Here is an 18,639-nt window from a genome sequence, read left to right on the forward strand (position 1 = left end):
GGCAGCACCTTCTGAAAGTGATCCAGACATAAAGAGGTCTGCGGGAAAGCAGTGCTGATCTATGCCTGCCTGCCTCTGCACCTTGCTGGCTAGTGCATACACTACTGTTGCAGCTGCTGTTGCCTTTATTTGCTGACATCAGAACCCAGCTTCCTCAGTTTTCCAACGTGGACTGAAGACCTGTGGCCCTCCAGGAACCATCTAGGACTTTGGTGTCAGATTGGAACTGCTGCATGTCCAGCCTCATGGACTGAGCAGCTACGGAGTTCTCAGTCTCTCCAACCCCCTGGTAGGTGGGAGGGTTTGGCAGGAAGCACTGAAAGGGAGGCTCAGTAAAGGTAGGTGGCTCACACAGTCAAGTGGGGTATGAACACACTGAGCCTGAGCGCTGTGGTTAGTTCACTCTGGGACTCAGGCAAGTCATTTGGCTTCTCTGAATCTTGGTTTCCCCAGCTATAAAGTACAAATAATAGCAACACCTGCCTGGAAAAGTTAACTCAGAATAAAGATGAACTAGTCCATGAAAAATGACCTGAACTGAGGGCTTTAAACATGTTAGGCAAGCACTCTATCGCTGAACCACACCCCAGTCTAGTATTATAGGTTTTGTCGTTAAAGTTCTGTGGGTTTTTTTGTTTCGTTTTGTTTTTTTTGGGGGGGTTGTCTTTTTTGAGACAGGGTTTCCTTGTAGCCCCAGCTGGCCTGGAACTTGCTATGTAGACCTGGCTGGCCTTGAACTCAGAGATCTGCCTGCCTCTGCCTCCTGAGTGTTGGGACTAAAGACATGTACCACCATACCCAGCGGTTTTTTGGTTTTCATGAAATGGTCTCCTGTAGCCCCAGCTGGCCTGGAAGAGCAACCTGTGTGCCTTACTGGTGAGTCATCTCTCCGGCCCCTCAAGGCCTGGTGTCCATATGGAGTTCCAGGTTGGCCAGAGCTACATAGTGAGACTCTGTCTCAAAATTAAAACAAACAAAAAATCCAGCCCAGTCCCTTTCAAAGCAAACCATAATGAAACAGTCCCTACACCCATTAGGATGGTCACTGTTAAAGAACCTTCCCCCTCCCAAACCAAAAACTCAAAGCAGAGATGACAGGTGCTGTTGGGGAAGTGGTACTATTGGAACACTGTGCCATGTGCTATTGGAATGTGTGCCATGCTGTGCAGAACAGGATCGTGGCTCCTGAAAAGTTAAACATAGAGTCACAGATATGTACCCAGCTATTCCACTTCTGGGTACATATCCAAAAAAATTGAGAACTGTGTCTCCAAGGGATGTTTCTACATTCGTGTTCTGAGTAGCCTTTTTTAGCAGGAAGTTAAAGCGCTGAAGAATTGGTGAATGAGTGAATGGATAGCTACACTGTGGTGTGCACAAGCAATGGAATATTCAGCCTCCCCCCTTGTTTTTCAAGTCAAGGTCTCACCTTGTAGCCCAGGCTGGCCTTGAACTCTCAATCTTCCTGCCTCTGACTCCTAAGTGCCAGGATTCCAGGCAAGCACTACCATGTCTATCTTTATCCAGTCTTTAAAGAAGTTCTACCATATGCTATAGTATAGAGGAATATTGCTTAGTGAAAGAAACTACACACACACACACACACACACACACACACACACACACACATCGTACTGTTTGAGTTCACTTACATGAGGTATTTAGAGAAATGAAATTAAGACACAGATGGTAGGTCAGGTGTTGTGCCCCACAGCTATAATCCCACTATTTGGGAGACTGAAGCAAGAGGATTACAAGTTTAAGGCCAGTTTGGGCTGCATAGCAAGACTCTATTTCAAAAAAAGAAAAAAGTTACATCACTAACAGTCCAGGCAAGAAATACCATGGGAGAAATAGAGGCAGGGCTGTTATGTGGGTAAACAACCATTTTCTGACTGGATTTAAGGCCCATTCCACAGGAGGAAATTCACATATGATACTGTAAGTCTGGTCAAAAACTCATGGCTAGGGAAATCATATACCCTAATGAGGAAGCTGTTGTTTTGCTAAATGAACATGATGTGCCTGTCAAACTGTCTTCTACATCACTATGTTTATGTTCATAGATTGGTGCTGCTGTCAGGTTTGGCCAGAGAAGCTTCTTTTTGTAGTAGGCAGCAGTTGATCAGAGACTCATAACTGGTCAAAGTGCTGAGAGAAAGTGACTGTTGAGTGCTCAGCCCTAACTGGGACTCTGTATTACCCTCTCCACAGCTCAAGGAACATTGAGGAAGAAGGGGCAGAAAGACTGTAAGAGTCAGGGGGCAGAATGTTGTGGAAATTGTCTTTCTGGTATGATATGAACAATGTAGTCTTGAACTCACAGTAGCCATGATTACCTGCTCAAGAGTGGGTCTCTTAATATCCTGTCAAGTTGGGAGGGGCTCACAAGGTCCCACCCCTCCTGAGGATCTAAGGGCAGTTCACAGTTGCCAGGACAGGAAGAGGCATTTTCTTTAGTGGTGTAGCCACTGGTCAGACGCCCATGCTCCTATAAATATCCCCTCACCCAGGCTTCTGGAAACAACCCTCATGAAACTTAGTGGGTCACACACACATAAAAAGACAGGAAAGCTGAGGGGAACTAGCTGAGAAGGCGAGGGGAAGTGGATCAACAAGAGAGGAAGTGGGGACAAAGAGAGAGTAGAGGAGAGGGGCTGACTGCGATAAAAATATACTATTTACATGTAAGAAAGTGCCATAATGAAGCCCATTATTATGTAGTTATGTATAATTAGTATATGCTAATAAACACACACACACACACACACACACACACACACACACAAGAAAAACCACAAAAGGAAGTTCGTGTTTGCCAGGGACAGCTGAGAGGAGGAAATGAAGTGTTCAAAGGGTAGTTTCAGTTTCACAGGATAAAAAATTCTGGAGACTAGTTGTATACCAAAATAAGTATAGTTAATGAGGGGTTGGAGAGTTGGCACAGCAGTTAAGAGCCCATATTTCTCTTTAAAAAAAAAACATTAATTTTGTTATGTGCATGAGTGTATTGCTTGCATGTATGTAAGTACACCCATGTGAGTGCTGCCTGCCCCAGGTGGTGCTCTTAACTGCTGGGCCATCTCTCCAGTACCCTGTGTTGCTCTTGGAAAAGATCCATGTTCAATTCCCAGCACCCACATCAATCAGCTCACAACAGACTATAACTCCAGCTGCAGGAATCTGATGTCCTCCTGCCTCCCAGGGTACCTGCACATATGTGTGAAGACCCCTTCTCTTAGACATAATTAAAAATAAAATAAATCTAAATATACTTAAGGCTACTATGATGTACACTAAAAATAGTAATTTTTTTGTCTTTTTGAGATGGGGTCTCCTGTAGCTCCAGCTGCCCTGGAACTCACTATGTAGACCAGGCTGGCCTTGAACTCACAGAGATCCACCTGCCTCTGCCTCCAGAGTGCTGGGATTAAAGGCGTGCGCCACCACGCCCAGCTAATTTTCTTATTTTAAAAAATATTTTATTCTTTTTGGGCTGGAGAGATGGCTCAGCAGTTAAGAACACTGACTGTTCTTGCAGAAGACCCAGGTTCAAATCCCAGCAACCACATGGCAGCTAACAACTCTCCATAACTCCAGTTCTAGGGGATTCAACAGCCTCTTCTGTCCTCTGCAGGCATTGCATGACACGGGTGCACTTACCTACATGCAAGCATAATACTCACACACATAAAATAAAAAAAAATTTTTTTTTTTTTTGTCTTTTTGAGACAGGGTCTCCCTGTAGCCCCAGCTGTCCTGGAACTCACTATGTAGACCAGGCTGGCCTCAAACTCACAAAGATCCCCCTGCCTCTGCCTTCCAAGTGCTGGGATTAAAGGTATATACCACCACACCTGGCCTTAAAAATAATATTTTTACAAAAAAAGAAAAAAAATTATTATTTTTATTTTATGTATATGAGTGCACTGTCTGTATGTGTATAAGTGCACCCAGGTCATTCAATGTCCTTGGAGGTCAGAAGATGGGGTCCTTGGATCCCCTAGAACTGCAGTTGCAGATGGTTGTTAGCCACCATATGGGTGCTGGGAATCAAACTCAGGCCCTCTGGAAGAGCAGCCAGTTCTCTTAACTGCTGGATCATCTCTCCAGTTCCAAAGACAGTAAGTTTTAAAAAAAGTTATTATTTTCATTATTTTATGTGTACGAGTATATTGCCATGTGTATATAAGTGCCCCAAGGTCCTGCAGTGTTCTTGGAGGTTGAAAAGGGCTTTGAGTTATAGATGGTTGTTAGCCGCCATGTGGGTACTGGGTATCAAACCCCAGTGCTCTTCAAGAGCAGCCAGTGCTCTTAACCACTGAGCCATCTCTCCAGCCCCAAGACAGTAAATTTCATATCTATTTTGTCACATTAAAAAAAAAAACAATGCTTTTTATCCATTATAAGGTAAAGTAGTTCAGAAACCACTAATAGTTAAAAATTCCTTGGAGTGGGGAAGGAAGTGCATAGTGAAAAATTCCAAAGAATCTGGGCATGGTGGCATACACCTGTAACCCAGCACTTGGGAGGCAGAGGAGGAAGGAGGAGTCCCTGGAGTTAGAGGTTAGCCTGATCTAGAGTAAAACCCTGTCTCAAAACCAAAACAAGCTTTTGAGGACCCTTTCCTTGGTGCTCCTTCTTGGGACTGCTTTTCCTTACTTAGTAAGTGGTCTCGCTGTGCGTGGTGGTGCACACCTTTAATCCCAGCACTCTGGAGGCAGAGGCAGGCGGATCGCTGTGAGTTCAAGGCCAGCCTGGTCTACATAGCCAATTCCAGGCTAGCTGGTGCTATAGCGTCCTTGTCTCCTCCCTTAAGGGACCACCCCTAGGAAGGCGGGTTCACCTTAAGATAATGAGCTTTTCCTTCCCAGAATACACTCCCTAGTGCATTCCTTACAAGCCGCCCTTCTAAGGAAACGTGTAACTAGTTCTTTTTCTTCTGTTTTCTATGCTAGCCAGAGCAGGTGTGCTTTTAAACTCCCTGAAATGAATGCTTTGGGCTTACTTTCTTTGTAAAGCTGCCCTGCCCACCGTGGGCTGCCTGCCTCAGGTAGCTGACCTCAAGGCCTTATCTCAGGTGCAAGGGTTTTGTTTCTTCTCTTCCCATCATCCTCCTCACTCCCCGGCAGCTGGGAGATTTGTAGCTTGCCTGCCCTGAGGTTTTCCTTTTAAACTCTCATAAACTGTCCTTGAGCTTCTTGTGTCCGTTCTTAAATGCTTTTATTAATGAGACTAAGAACCCCAAGAGGGGACCCCAATTTCCCAGCTATCATAATGGCTCTGCAGGGACTCCCCAAGATTTCCTGTAAGGTTTCTTTCTTGCCTGTTAATTCTTTAATTGGCAGAGGAAATGAACCTGTTCTTGCTCCCCTAGATGCCATAATTTCCGTTTCTACCTCCAAGACACGAGCACCTGGAATTCAGTGCCCTCTGAACTCACATTCAGGCTCGGCATTCCTAAGCAAGCCTCCTGATGCTTGGGACTTTCTCATTGTTTCTCTGACCTCCAAGCCTAGATTAAAAGACTTGATTTAGCTGGCGTGGTGGCGCCGCCTTTAATCCCAGCACTTGGGAGGCAGAGGCAGGTGGATCTCTGTGAGTTCTAGACCAGCCTGGCTTACATAGTGAGTTCCAGGCCAGCTGAGGCTAGAGGGAGACCCTGTCTCAAAAAAACTAAAAAAAAAAAAAAAAAAAAAGAGACAAAATTTTTTTTTCTGTTATTTGCTTATTTTTATTTTTAAAAGATATTTCATTATTTTAATTTTGTTTAAATGTGCATGAGTGTATTCCCTACATGTAGGTTAGGTGCACCTGTGTTGTACAGCGCCCAGGGAGGTCAGAAGAGTCAGAGCCCTTGGAACTGGATTTACAGGTGGTTGTTAGCCACCATGTGGGTGCTGGGAATGGAACCCAGGTCCTTTGCAAGAGCAGCCAGTGCTCTTAACTGCTGAACCACCTCTCCAGTCCCTTGAGTTATTTATCTTGTACATGAGTGTTTTGCCTTTATGTATGTAAATGCACCATGTGCATGCAATGCCCGTGGAGGCCAGAAAAGGGAATTGGATTCCCTGGAACTGGAGTTACAGAAGACTGTTAGTCACTATGTGGGTGCTAGGAACTGAACCTGGGTCCTCTACAAGAGCAGCCCATGCTCTTAACCACTGAACCATCGTTCCAGCCCCACAAAGCATGTCTTTTTCTCCATTTCCCCTCCTCCTGGTGGCTCCTGGGATTTTCAGCTTGACTGTACTATTGTTTTTCTTTCAGACTTTAGTAAGACTGTCTTTTAACTTAAAGAAAAAAAATAAAAAAAATAATCCAAAGATGGAAAAGGATGAATATTCGGTAGTACATTTAAGTCATGCCTCCTCCCCGCAGGCAATTGGCCTTTCTAATTTTGTGAGTTCTCCCATCGTATTGGAAGTGTAACCTGCCCGGTTCCTGAGTCACAGTGCACCCATTTTTGCAGCTTGCATTTCATTCCATGTTAACACAATCAGCTGCCTTGTCTTTTTAATGCTGCTTATGTTAAACCATTGCATGAATGGGCCATATTTATTTAAGCAGTATCTTCTTGGACATCTGAGTGATTTCTACCTTTTGCAAGTGAATACCCTGATACACAGCTCTGTGGGCACAGGTGCCACATTGGCAGAGTCAATTTTCTAGTTACAGTTGGGCCAAAGGTACTGAATTTTTGTTTCTGTGGATGTCACTAAATTGCCTTCAGAGAGGACTGTATGGACTTACATATCTACCAAAAATGTAAAGTTCCTGATTGCTGTCTCTTTTGCACACCTGTTCATAAGAGGTCTAAATCAGGGGCTGGAGAGATGGTTCAGCAGTTAAGAACACTGGCTCCTGTTGGGCAGTGTCGTGTACGCCTTTAATCCCAGTACTGAGGAGGCAGGGGCAGGTGGATCTCTATGAGTTGAGGTCAGCCTGGTCTATGTAGTGAGTTCCAGGTCAGCTGGGTCTGGGAGACCCTGTTCCAAAAACAAAACAAAACAACACTGGCTGCTCTTGCAGAGGGCCTTGGTTCAGTTCCTAGCACCCCATAGCAGCCAACAACCATTCTAACTCCAGTTCCAGGGGATCCAACACCCTCGTCTGGCCTTGGCAGGCACTGCACACACAATACACTTATACATACATAAAGGCAAAACACTCATACACATAAAATAAAAATAAATTGGGACTGGAGCAATGGCTTAGCGGTTAAGGGCACTGAGTGATGTTGTAGAGACCTGGGTTCTATTCCCAGCACCCACATGGCAGCTAACAAGATCTGTAACTCCAGTTCCAGGGGATCCAACGCCCTCTTCTGGCCTCTGTTGGTACTGCACACATGTGCATTTACATACAAGCAGGGAAAATACTCATACACATAAAATTTTAAAAATCAAAGAATTAAAAAAAATAAAAATAATGTTTTTTTTTAAAATTAAAAAAAAGAGCCCAAATCAGCCCAAGACTTCTGGAAGGAGGGGCATCTGCTACCATCTTGGTTTCTTTTCCTGTTGCTGTGGTAAAATATTCTGACAAACCAACTTAAGGGAGGGACAGTTTATTCTGGCTCACAGTTCAAGGCACAATCCATATCATCAGGGAATTCAAAGCAGCAGGAGCTTGAAGCCGCTGGTCACATTGCATTCACTGTCAGGAAACAGCAATAATGCAGGCATCCTAGTGTTCAGATGCTTTCTGTTTCATACAGTCTGTAGGATGCAGGAATCATGCTGTGCTTTTTGGTGTGGATTTGAATAGCATTCCAGAGAGTGCGTGCCATTTTTATTTTCTTTCTTCTTCAGACAGACTCTTGTGTAGACCAGGCTGACCTGTTTCTTCATCCCTATGAAAAAATATTGCCACCTGTATTCCCACATGGAGTGGTCATAGAAGCTGATCCTTCATTACTTCAACCCCAGCACTGACTTCCCAAATAAACTGTACTTGCATCTGTTGATTCATCATTCACCAACAAATGAGCTAGGGGTGTAGCCCCTCAGTAATAGAATGTGTGCTTAGCATGTTAAAGGCAATTCATCATTCACCAACAAATGAGCTAGGGATGTAGTTCAGTGATAGAGCATGCACTTAGCATGTTAAAGACCTTGGATTCGATTCCCAGCACCAAAAAGACCCCTCCATGGGTTGGAGAGATGGCTCAGAAATTTAGAATGCTTACTATTCTTGCAAAGGACTTGAGTTCGGTTTCCAACACCCACATCAGGCAGCTCATGACTACCTGCATGGTGGTTTGAATGAGAAATGTTCCCCATAGGCTGATGTATTTTAATACTTGCTCTCCTGCTGGTGGTGCCGTTTGGGGAGGTTATGGAGCCTTTGGGATGTGGAGAAAGTGTGTTACAGGGGTGGTCTTTGAGGGTTTATAGTCTTAGTCTGCTTTTTGCTCCCTCTGTCTGCTTCCTGTGTACACAGAATGTGATCTCTCGCCTTCCTGCTTCTGTGGTCATGCTGTGCCTTCCCTGCCATGATGGACTTTATGCCTAAATAAACACTTTCTTCCTTAAGTTGTTTCAGTCATGGTATTTTGTCACAGCAACAGAAAAGTAACTAATAGAGCCTGTAACTCCAGTTCCAGGGGATCTGATCCCTCTTCTGGCCTCGGTGGGCATCTGCACACACATGCATATACACACACAATCACATACATACACATAAATAAAAATAAATCAGTAAAAAAGACCCCTCTAAAACAAATGGCAACAAACATAACAAAAGCAAAATCAAAACCCATGAAAACCCACTGAGACAGAGAGACCTTGTTTTTTCAGTTGAATATTTTGTTGCTTCCAATTTCTTCAAATTATGAAGCAATTGTTTTTGAAAAAAGGCTAACAGTCATAAAGTTAATTTAGTTAGCTTGTCATTGCTCTGTGGCTTATTCTGCTTGGCTTCCAGATAAGGTATTTGGAGTCTTTGGTTTCACAGTCATTTTCATATTTTACTTAATTTAAATTTTTTATTTCATTTATTTATTTTTTAATATTTTATTATTATTGTTTTGATATTTTTGAGACAGTGTCTCCCTGTAGCCACAGCTGACCTAGAATTCTCTATGTAGACCAGGATAGCCTTCAACTCACAGAAATCCACCTGCCTCTGCCTCCCAAGTGCTGGAATTAACGGTGTGGACCACTACCACCATGCCTGGCTAATTTTTTTTTTTTTATTGTATGTGTCCCCACTTTTTAAAAAAGGTATTTTATTTATTTATTTTTTTATTTGTATGAGTGTCTTGCCTGTATGTAAGTGCATCCATGTTGTGCAAGGTCTGTGGAGATTAGAAGAGAGTATCAGATTCCTTGGGACTGGAGTTAAGGACGGTTGTTATCCGCCATGTGGGTGCTGGGCATCAAACCCCAGTCCCCTGCAAGAGCAGCCAGTGCACTTAACTGCTGAGCCATCTCTCCATCCCCCTCTCCCCACTTCTGATACTAGTTGCAATTTAGGGGCCCCATGATTTCCCACAAGTTCTAACAATTCACTAGACTCACAGAACTCACTGAAAGTTCTTATACTCAGCTATACAAGGAAACATTAAGATTAACTAAGGATGACTAGCTTTCATAGTTCCAAAGTGCTTTGCAGGCTGCTAAGGGAGAGAAATCAGTGGTCTTACACAGAGCTGGATTCTGCATGTTACAATTCTGAGCTACTAGGCAAGATGTATCCATTGGTACAATAGTGGCAAGTCGATCAGGGTAACCAACTGCTGTCTTGTTTGGATTTGAGTCCTGCTCCACAGGAATTAATTCATGCCTAGTACTATAAATGTGGTCAAAAGCCATAGCTAGGGAATTCATAGGCTCAAGAAGGGAAACTTTTGATATTTTGCTAAGTGGTCATATTGTCGAATTGCCTGTTAAATATTTCTGTTTATATCCATAGATCTGTGCCTATCTCAGCCTTGGTCAGAGAAGCTTCTTATTACAATGGGTAGAGTTAATGAAGAGACTCAACTGTTCAAAGCGTTGGGAGTAAGTGACTGTAAGTGTTCAGTCAAAGATGGGATGTTGATACCACTGTCCCCTCCCTCAGGCTCAGGGAACATTGTGGTAGAGAAGGCAGAAAGAATGTAAGAGTCAGGGATGGGGAGCAGTGCTATGCCCTGAACTATTGCATACATGAACTCACAGCAACTGTGGTTACCTGCATATGATCACACTGGTTTAAAATCTCCAACATGGAGGTGGGAAGGGCTGCTGAGGCTCCACCTTTAGCTGAGGAGCTACTGGTAGTTAACGGCTGCTGGGGGGAAGAAGAATCACTTTCCTTTGGCCAGTAGCCACTGGCAGGCTGCCCATGCACCAGTAGATGACCCCACACCCATGTGCATATAGGCAGTTTTAATTGAACTCAGTGGATTATAATAATAATAGCAATAAAAGTACATGGAGCTGGGAGATATGTTAGAGGAAATGGGGGGGAGTTGGAGGGAGGAGATAGGGGATGAATATAATTAAGCATTTTATATAGCTATGAAATTTTCAAAGAATGAAAAAATGATTAGGAAGGAAAAGATGCATGGGACAGAATCCATTCCCAGTGGAGTCATGGGCAGGGCTAACCTTTTCTGATAAAGGTATATGACAATACAGGTTGGCATTGCCAACCAGGACAGCTCACCTGGGCCTTGGTGTCCAGTTTTTATTGTTGCTCATTTATGTAGATATAGCTTATTGCCCATTTGATCTTTAGTCTTCAGCTCTTCCAGAGTCTGAGTTTATACTATGTGAACCCAAATCCTCATCATAAATTGTCCTAGTTTGTTTCTCCATTGCTGTAACAAAATACTCTGACCAATACCAACTTGGGGAGGAAAGGGTTTATTTGGCTTACATCTTCCAGGTCACAGTTCATCAGGCAGCCCAAGGTAGGAACTCAGGGCAGGAACCTGGAGGCAGGAGCTGGAGCACAGGCCATGGAGGAATGCTGCTTACTGGCTTGCTCCCTTGGCCCCTGCTCAGCCTGCTTTCTTATGCAACTCAGGCCCAGCTGCCCAGTAGGCTGGCCCTCCCACATCACTCAACAATCAAGAAGATGCCCCAAAGATATGGCCACCGGCCAGTCCTATGGAGGCAATTCCCCAATTGAGGCTCCCTCAACCCAGGTGTGTCAAATTGGCACTAAAGTTATCCAGCACAATTGACCCTTTGTCAATTTGACACACAAACACATCACTATTAAACCATAACCTTTCCAATTCTTATCCCCAAGATATGATGTTAACATTATTATCACAACATAAGACAGCACAACCTTAAAAAGCCCCACAGTCCTTAAAAAATCCAAACACTTAAAGTCCACAGTCTCTTTTAAAAATCTCTTAACTGGGGGTTCCTGTAAAATCCAAAACAAGTACTATCTTATTTCAAAGGGAAGAATCGCGCACACCCAAGCAAAACCAAAGTCCAGCAATGTAGCTCAAGGCTGGACATCTGGGAGTCACTCCTGGGCTCCAAAGGGTTCTGGCAGCTCCACTTCTCTGACTCTGACATCCACAGCACACACGGCTTGTCTCGCAGACCCAGGCCAGCTCCATTTCACACCCACTGCTGTCCTTGGTGGTTGTCCCATGGTCCTGGCATCTCCAAAAACCTGGGGTCTCCACTGAAACTGAGGCTGCACCTTCACCAATGGCCTCTTTTTGCCTCTTGGGGTGCAAAGCCTCAGGTTCGCTCCATGACCCCTTCAATCCTGGGGTCTTCACTGCAACTGAAGCTGCACTTTCACCTATGGCCTTTCCTGGCCTCTCAGAGTGCCAAGTCTCGGCCGCTCTCTGTGACCCCTTCACACTTTCAACACCAGAACCACTCAGGATACTCTTACACATTACAAAGTCCTGCTTCCTCCTAGAGATGGAGGCTCGGGCCCCCTCTCGACCACAGCTTCTGTGTGCCGACCCTGAGGAAGTACTTCCCAGAAGATTTCAGCACAGTGATGCTGGTGTCTTGTTACTTACAGCTGATTATTCCGCCCCAGCTAACCAGCCATCAATTGTCCCAGTAAAGCAAAGGGACTGGAGTTAAGGATGGTTCGTAGCTGCCATGTGGGTTCTGGGAATCGAACCCAGGTCCTCTGCAAGAGCAGTCAGTGCTCTTAACCGCTGAGCCATCTCTCCAGCCCCATCTGGTCTCTTCTTAATCATAGCTGATTCTTCAGTCCCAGCTGACCAGAACCCACAGATTCTCAATTCAAAATATCACACAAACAGCCCTGATAGTCTCTACTTCCCTTTGAAGCTTCACAAGCCAGACCTCCATCGTCCACAACTCCTTCAACATAACTGTTCCAAGCTCCACAGCAACAAACTCTAACCATACAATGGCTTTTCCAGCCCAAAGTTCCAAATGCTTCCATAATCCTCCAGTGTCAAGTCTGTCACAGCAGTGCTCCACTCTCTGGTACCAATTTCTGTCCTACTTTGTTTCTCCATTGCTGTGACAAAACATTCTGACCACTACCAACTTGAGGAGGAAAAGGCTTATTCAGCTTACATCTCCCAGGTCACGGTTCGTTAGGGAGCCCAAGGTAGGAATTCAGGGCAGGAACCTAGAGGCAGGAGCTGGAGCACAAGCCATGGAGGAATGCTGCTTCCTGGCTTGCTCTCCTGGCCCCTGCTCAGCTTGCTTTCTTATGCAACGCAGGCCCACCTGCCCAGGGGTGGCACCACCCACAGTGGGCTGGGCCCTCCCACATCACTCAACAATCAAGAAGGTGCCCCATGGACATGGTCACAGGCCAGTCCAATGAAGGCAATTCCCTAACTGAGGCTCCCTTAACCCAGGTGTGTCAGGTTGACACTAAAGCTGTCCAGCACATAAATCAGTTACTATCTGCTGTGGCTCAATGCTGCAGGTAAACACACTCATATCAGTGCATTCCTGGAGCTTGAAAATTGTCCCCTAGGATACATGGGCAAAGGCCAAACCTCTCTTTGGTGAAGTTAATTATTTTTTAAAAAATATTTTCTTTATTTTTATTACTTTATGTAGATGAGTGTATTACCTGCATGTATGTAAGTGTAAAGCCCACAGAGGCCAGAAGAGGGCATTGGGTCCACTGGAACTTGCATTATAGATGGTCATTAGCTGCCTTGTGGGTGCTGGGAATTGAACTCAGGTCCTCTGTAAGAGCATCCAGTGCTCTTAACTGTTGAGTCATCTCCCCAGCGCCAGGAAAACCCATCTTAACTATGGGTGGGACCATTTCCTGAGCAAGGGATCCTGGACTGCATGGGCATAGGGACCTTGGTAAGCAGGATGCTTGCAATCATCTGTTTCCTGGTTGAGGATATGACCAACTGCTGCATGCTTCTGCTACCTTGACTTCCCCACAGTGATAGACTGTGCCTTGAGCTGAGAGCCGAAGTAACCCTTCTCTCCCTTAAGTAGCTTTTGCTAGAATGTGTTATTACAGCAACAAAAAAGAAACTAAGACACCACAGAAGCAGCAAACTAATTTCAGAAAAATCTGACCTACCACAATTACTGGTAGCAGTTTCAACTTTATTGATTCATTATGCTTTTTGTTTGTTTTGAGGGTCTTATTGGGACAACAACTTGCTAGGTAGCTGAGGATGACCTTGAACTCCTAATCCTCCTGCTTCCACATCCCAAGTGTTGGGATTACAAGTGAGCACCATCATGTCCATCAACTCTTTATTTCTGAATATTTCTAAGAGTACCTCTGCTCATCTAAATCTTGTCTAATTCTTATCTCTCACAATATTCTTTTTTAACATTTTATTTATTATTTTTATTTTATGTGTATGAGTGCATAGCCTGCATTTGTGTAAGTGCACCTGTGTCATGCAATGCCCACGGAGGTCAGAAGAGGGAGTCAGATCTTCTGGAACTGGAGTTAGGATGGTTGTTAGTTGCCATGTGGGTGCTGGGAATGGAACCTGGGTCCTCTGCAAGAGCAGTCAATGTTCTTATCTGCTGAGTCAACTCTTCAGTCCCTTCTCACAATATTCTTAGACCTATAAGTAGAAATGAAAGTCTAGTGATGCATTGTGATTATTAGCACAGGTTCGAAATGAGCTGAGGAAAAGCAGAGCAGAATAAAGAGCTTTCCTATTTATCTGCTGATTTATTTTTAGGGTGCTAGGGCTTGTTCTAAAGCCCTCCACAACTGAGCCACATCCCCAGCCCCAAGAATACTCCTTAAAGATGAATGAGCAAGCCAGGTGTAGTGGTGGACATCTGTAATCCCAGCACTTTGGAGGCTGAGACATGAGGGTTTCAAATTAGAGGTCAGCTGAAGCTACATTAGGAGACCCTGTCTCAAAAATGCAGAAACGAAAACAAAAACACAGGTTAATTAGCAAATTAATATCTTGGCAATCTCATGTCAGACCCCCACATCTTTTGCAAAGTTTACTGATTCATGCAATCAGGTAGGGGACACTGTTGAAGATGTCTCCCTCCACAGAGCCCAGAAGCACCCACCATTACTCCTAGGCTTTCACAGAGAAAGTTGCACTGACATTGATTTTCTTCTGTGGTCCCTTCTAAAAAGGCAAGAATTTCTCCCCCGCCCCTTTTTTTTGAGACAGGGTCTCTCTGTAGCCCCAGCTGGCCTGAACTCACTATGTAGACCAGGCTGGCTTTGAACTCAGAGAACCATCTGGTCTGCCTCTGCCTCTGGAGTGCTGGGATTAAAGGCATGTGCCACCACACCCAGCTTTTTCTCCCATTTTTTAATACTCAGAAAGTACTCAATAAATGTGGATAGGGAATAAAACAGCTCCACTCTCCATGTCTTACTTTCAAAGTCCGTTTTTCAGTGTTGGAGAGCTGACTCAGTGGTTAAGCGTACCGTTTGCTCTTGCAAAAGGCATGAGTTTGGTTCCCAGCATCCACGTGGTGACTAACAACTGTCTGTAACTCCAGTTCCAGGTTATCTGATGCCTCTTCTGGCCTCCTACATACATGCAGGCAAAATGCTCATTTTTTTTTAAGAATTTTTTAATTTATTTATGTTATGTCTGCATATGTTTAAGTGAACCTGTGTCATGCAGTGCTCTTGGAGTGATGCTTCTTCTGGACCTCTACATACATGCAGGCAAAACACTCACATATACTTTTAAAGAATTATTTATTTATTTATTTATATTTTTTTTGTGTGTGTTATATCTGCATGTGTTTAAGTGCACCTGTGTCGTGCAGTGCCCTTGGAGTGTTGTGGGGTGCTTCGCCAGAGAAGACCACTCAGACACAGTTTTGCCAAATGAAAGTTGTTACTGGCCAGGGCTACTACACAAGGGTATCAGAACCCAAGTGTGTAGTAGCATCGAGCCATCTCTAGGGTAAACTTTTATACAGAGAAACCATAACTGGGGTGAAAAGTTTAAGTTCCCAAGCTTACAGGTGGCGAGCCCCCTTAACAATTTCTATTCTATTAAGTAAAAATTACTGTTTTGCAGAAGCAAGCCAAGCATAACCTACAGAAACCATAAATCTGCAGTTAGCAGGTGCACTCTGGAACACTCTGACCTGTTTTCCAGATAACTGGGGTCCAGCTGACATGTGTTCCCATACCCTGGGCCAACTGCCTGATAATTTCGGAAACTAGAGTCAGCCTAAACTTTAACATGGTGTAGCTATGGTCAAGAAGGTGCCCTATTACAGGAGGACAGAAGAGGGCATTGGATACCCTGGAACTGGAGTTACAGATGGTTCTTAGCCACCATGTGGGTGCTGGGATTCGAAACTGCAATAACAGCTAGTGCTCTTAACCACTGAGCCATCTCTCCAGACACCCACTCATACACATTTTTATTTTATTTATTTATTGATTGATTGATTGATTGGTCTTTTTGAGACAGGGTCTCCCAGTAGCCCCAGATGGCCTGGAACTCACTGTGTAGACCGGGCTGACCTCAAACCTACATAGATCTGCCTGCCTCTGCCTCCCGAGTGCTAGGATTAAAGGTGTGTGGCACCACACCTGGCTCTTTTTTTTTCTTCCTGTTTTCTTCATACACATTTTTAAGTCTTTTTTTCTTTTCAGAGTCTCATGGGGCTTAGGATAGTCTCAAACTTGCTATGTAGCCAAGGTGTGTACCACCATCCACCATGCTCAGTGGCTTATGTGGTGCTGAGGAGCAAGCCCAGGGCTTCCTACATGCCAGACAATCACTCCACCCTGAGTCCTCTCTACTTTTCTTATTTAGCAATTCCCTTTAAAAATTTTATTAATATTAACAACAACTTTCATTTACAAATATCTTTTTTTTCTTTCATTTTTTTTTAGCCACCATGCTGGCTAAAAATATGATTTTTTTTTTTAAGTCTTTGAGACAGGGTCTCCTTGTAGCCCTAGTTGGCCTGGAACTCACTATGTAGACCAGACTGGCCTCGAACTCACAGAGATCTGCCTGTCTCTGCCTCCCTCCTGAATGCTGGGATTAAAGCATGTGCCACCATGCCTGGCCCAAAATATGATCTTTTAATTAAAGGGTCTGTGTACTGTAAAAGTTGAAATAGCATGGCTGAGCATGTAGAGCATCAGTTTGTAGACGTCCTGGAGTGCCTGATTGTTAGCATTCAGCCCCACATCTGCAGAAAGAAGCTGAGACCTTCTCAATGCTCCTTGCCATCCATTGATAGTAGTGTTTGGGTTCTCATCCAAGTGAGAGGGGAGGGAGCAAATATACTGTCACCCAGAGGGTACAAATATGAATACGCTGTGTTAGTGCTTTGATTTGCTAATTCCCAAGCATACCCACATTCATTCACTGTCTTGGATGGAGGGAAATTGAGGGTTCCAAGGGACCAAGGTCAGGTGCCTACGTTGCAAGAGCACATGGCTCAGTGGGCTTGTTCGAAGTAGTTTTTTGGTTGCAAGGTTAAATTGAAATGGCAAAGCTGACTCCATTCTGTCTGACTTTTGTTTTACCCTGTGTTTCTGCTTAGCTCTCCCTGCTCTAACTGCAGTCAGCCAGGCAGAACCGGTCCCGTGAACACTACACCTGCATTTCACAGGGTACACTGTTTCTACAATACCGGGAAACTTACAACTAGCCAGGTAGCATGTCCTCTCCCAGGATCTCCATGAAGCCCACTGTTTCTACAATTCTTTTTAAAAATTTTTTTATTTATTATTTTTATTTTATGTGTATGAGTGTATTGCCTGCAGGTAGGTGGGTGTTGTGCAGTGCCTGCAGAGGTCAGAAGAGGGTGTTAGATCCCCTGGAACTGGAGCTATGGAAGGTTCTTAGCTGCCATGTGGGTCCTGGGAATCAAACCCAGGTCCTCTGCAAGAGCAGCCAGTGCTCTTAACCACTGAGCCATTTCTCCAAGCCCATTTCTGCAATTCTAAGAAACTTGTTTTTCCTAACCAAAACTTTTTGTTGCCTAAAAACCTCTTTGTTAACTGACCTGCACCAGCTTTGGTGTGACTATGGTGAACTGATGTAACTATGGCTATCGGCTTTGGCCCTGGCATGATGTGATTATAGTTTTAGGCTTTATACAACCTACCCTGCTTTTCTTTGGGGTTGAGAGTTCTTTGGGGTGTTGGCCCCTTCTCTGACTGCAGGCTAATAAAACTCCTAATTTGACCATCACTATGTAGTGTTCCTCTGGGCCTTCTGCTTGTTCTGTATTACAAAATAAAAGGTCATTAGTCCAGGTTCTGTCCATTTTGTAAACGTCATTTCTACAACCCTACTTGATTTTAACCAAATAAACAGAAGAAAAATGCTATTAGTACTGTGATCTCAGCAGATTATAATAATGCATAACAAATCTGGCACTGAAAGCCCAGCACATGCAAATTTATCTGGGAATGAAAAGTAGGAAGGATAGGAGGAAACCAGCCTGGGCAACATAGTGAGACCTTGTCTCAAAACACAACACGCACATACACACACACACAACCCCATAAGAACTCTAAAAATATAGAGTAGTAGAATCAGGCTCAAATGAAATTAAATCTTGGCCAAGAATTTCATGTTGTTAATTAACAAGGATTATACTAGTTTAGGAAAATGTTCAGTTCTCATATGGCCTACCCATTCTGATATTTTTGCTTCAGTTACTTAGTAAGACAGGAAAGATCACTCCCTTCCGCAACATAATTTTGGCAAGTTTCCTGCCTCTCACAAAACACCCTCCATTCAGAAGAGTTTGCTTTGATGGTTTCTCATTGAACAATTGCCCACGATCGCCAACCTGTTTGGCATAAGCACAACTCAAAGTTTTCCTCTCTCCAATTCAAATCATCTCTTGTCTTTAGACTTTTACCTGCTTTATGCTTTGTCCATGTATGTTTTTTCTTTATTTCTTCTCCTGCTTTCGGTTTTGTGAGACATGGTCTTTTTTTTTTTTTTTTAAGACAGAGTCTCCTTGTAGTCCTAGCTGGCCCTTAACTCACAGAGATCTGCCTGTCTCTGCCTCCCAAATGCTGGGATAAAAGGCATGCACCACCACATCCAGCATGAGACACAGTCTTTTTTATTTTATTATTATTATTATTATTATTATTATTATTATTATTATTAGTCTTTTTGAACAGGGTCTTCCTGTAACCCCAGCTGGCCTGGAACTATGTAGACCAGGCTAGCCTTGAACTCACAGAGATCCGCTTACCTCTGCCTCT

At 44.0% G+C, this 18,639-nt stretch overlaps 1 protein-coding gene across 1 annotated transcript in view; it reads right to left on the reverse strand.

Moving 5' to 3' along the window:
* Positions 1 to 13,993: 13,993 nt before the first annotated feature.
* LOC103740931 (nucleolar protein 11-like) overlaps positions 13,994 to 18,639 on the reverse strand; it is a 37,993-nt gene continuing 33,347 nt past the window's right edge. Inside the window, exons 10-11 of the mRNA XM_008841617.2 lie at positions 17,520 to 17,638; positions 13,994 to 14,014 (exon numbers count right to left, since the gene is read on the reverse strand). Of these exons, the coding sequence (XP_008839839.1) occupies positions 14,009 to 14,014; positions 17,520 to 17,638 (125 nt within the window). The 3' untranslated portion in view covers positions 13,994 to 14,008. The remainder of the gene's footprint in view (positions 14,015 to 17,519; positions 17,639 to 18,639) is intronic.

Source organism: Nannospalax galili, unplaced genomic scaffold (assembly GCF_000622305.1).
Source record: "Nannospalax galili isolate Female #2095 unplaced genomic scaffold, S.galili_v1.0 scaffold661, whole genome shotgun sequence".
In the NCBI taxonomy this organism is placed as follows: domain Eukaryota; kingdom Metazoa; phylum Chordata; class Mammalia; order Rodentia; family Spalacidae; genus Nannospalax; species Nannospalax galili.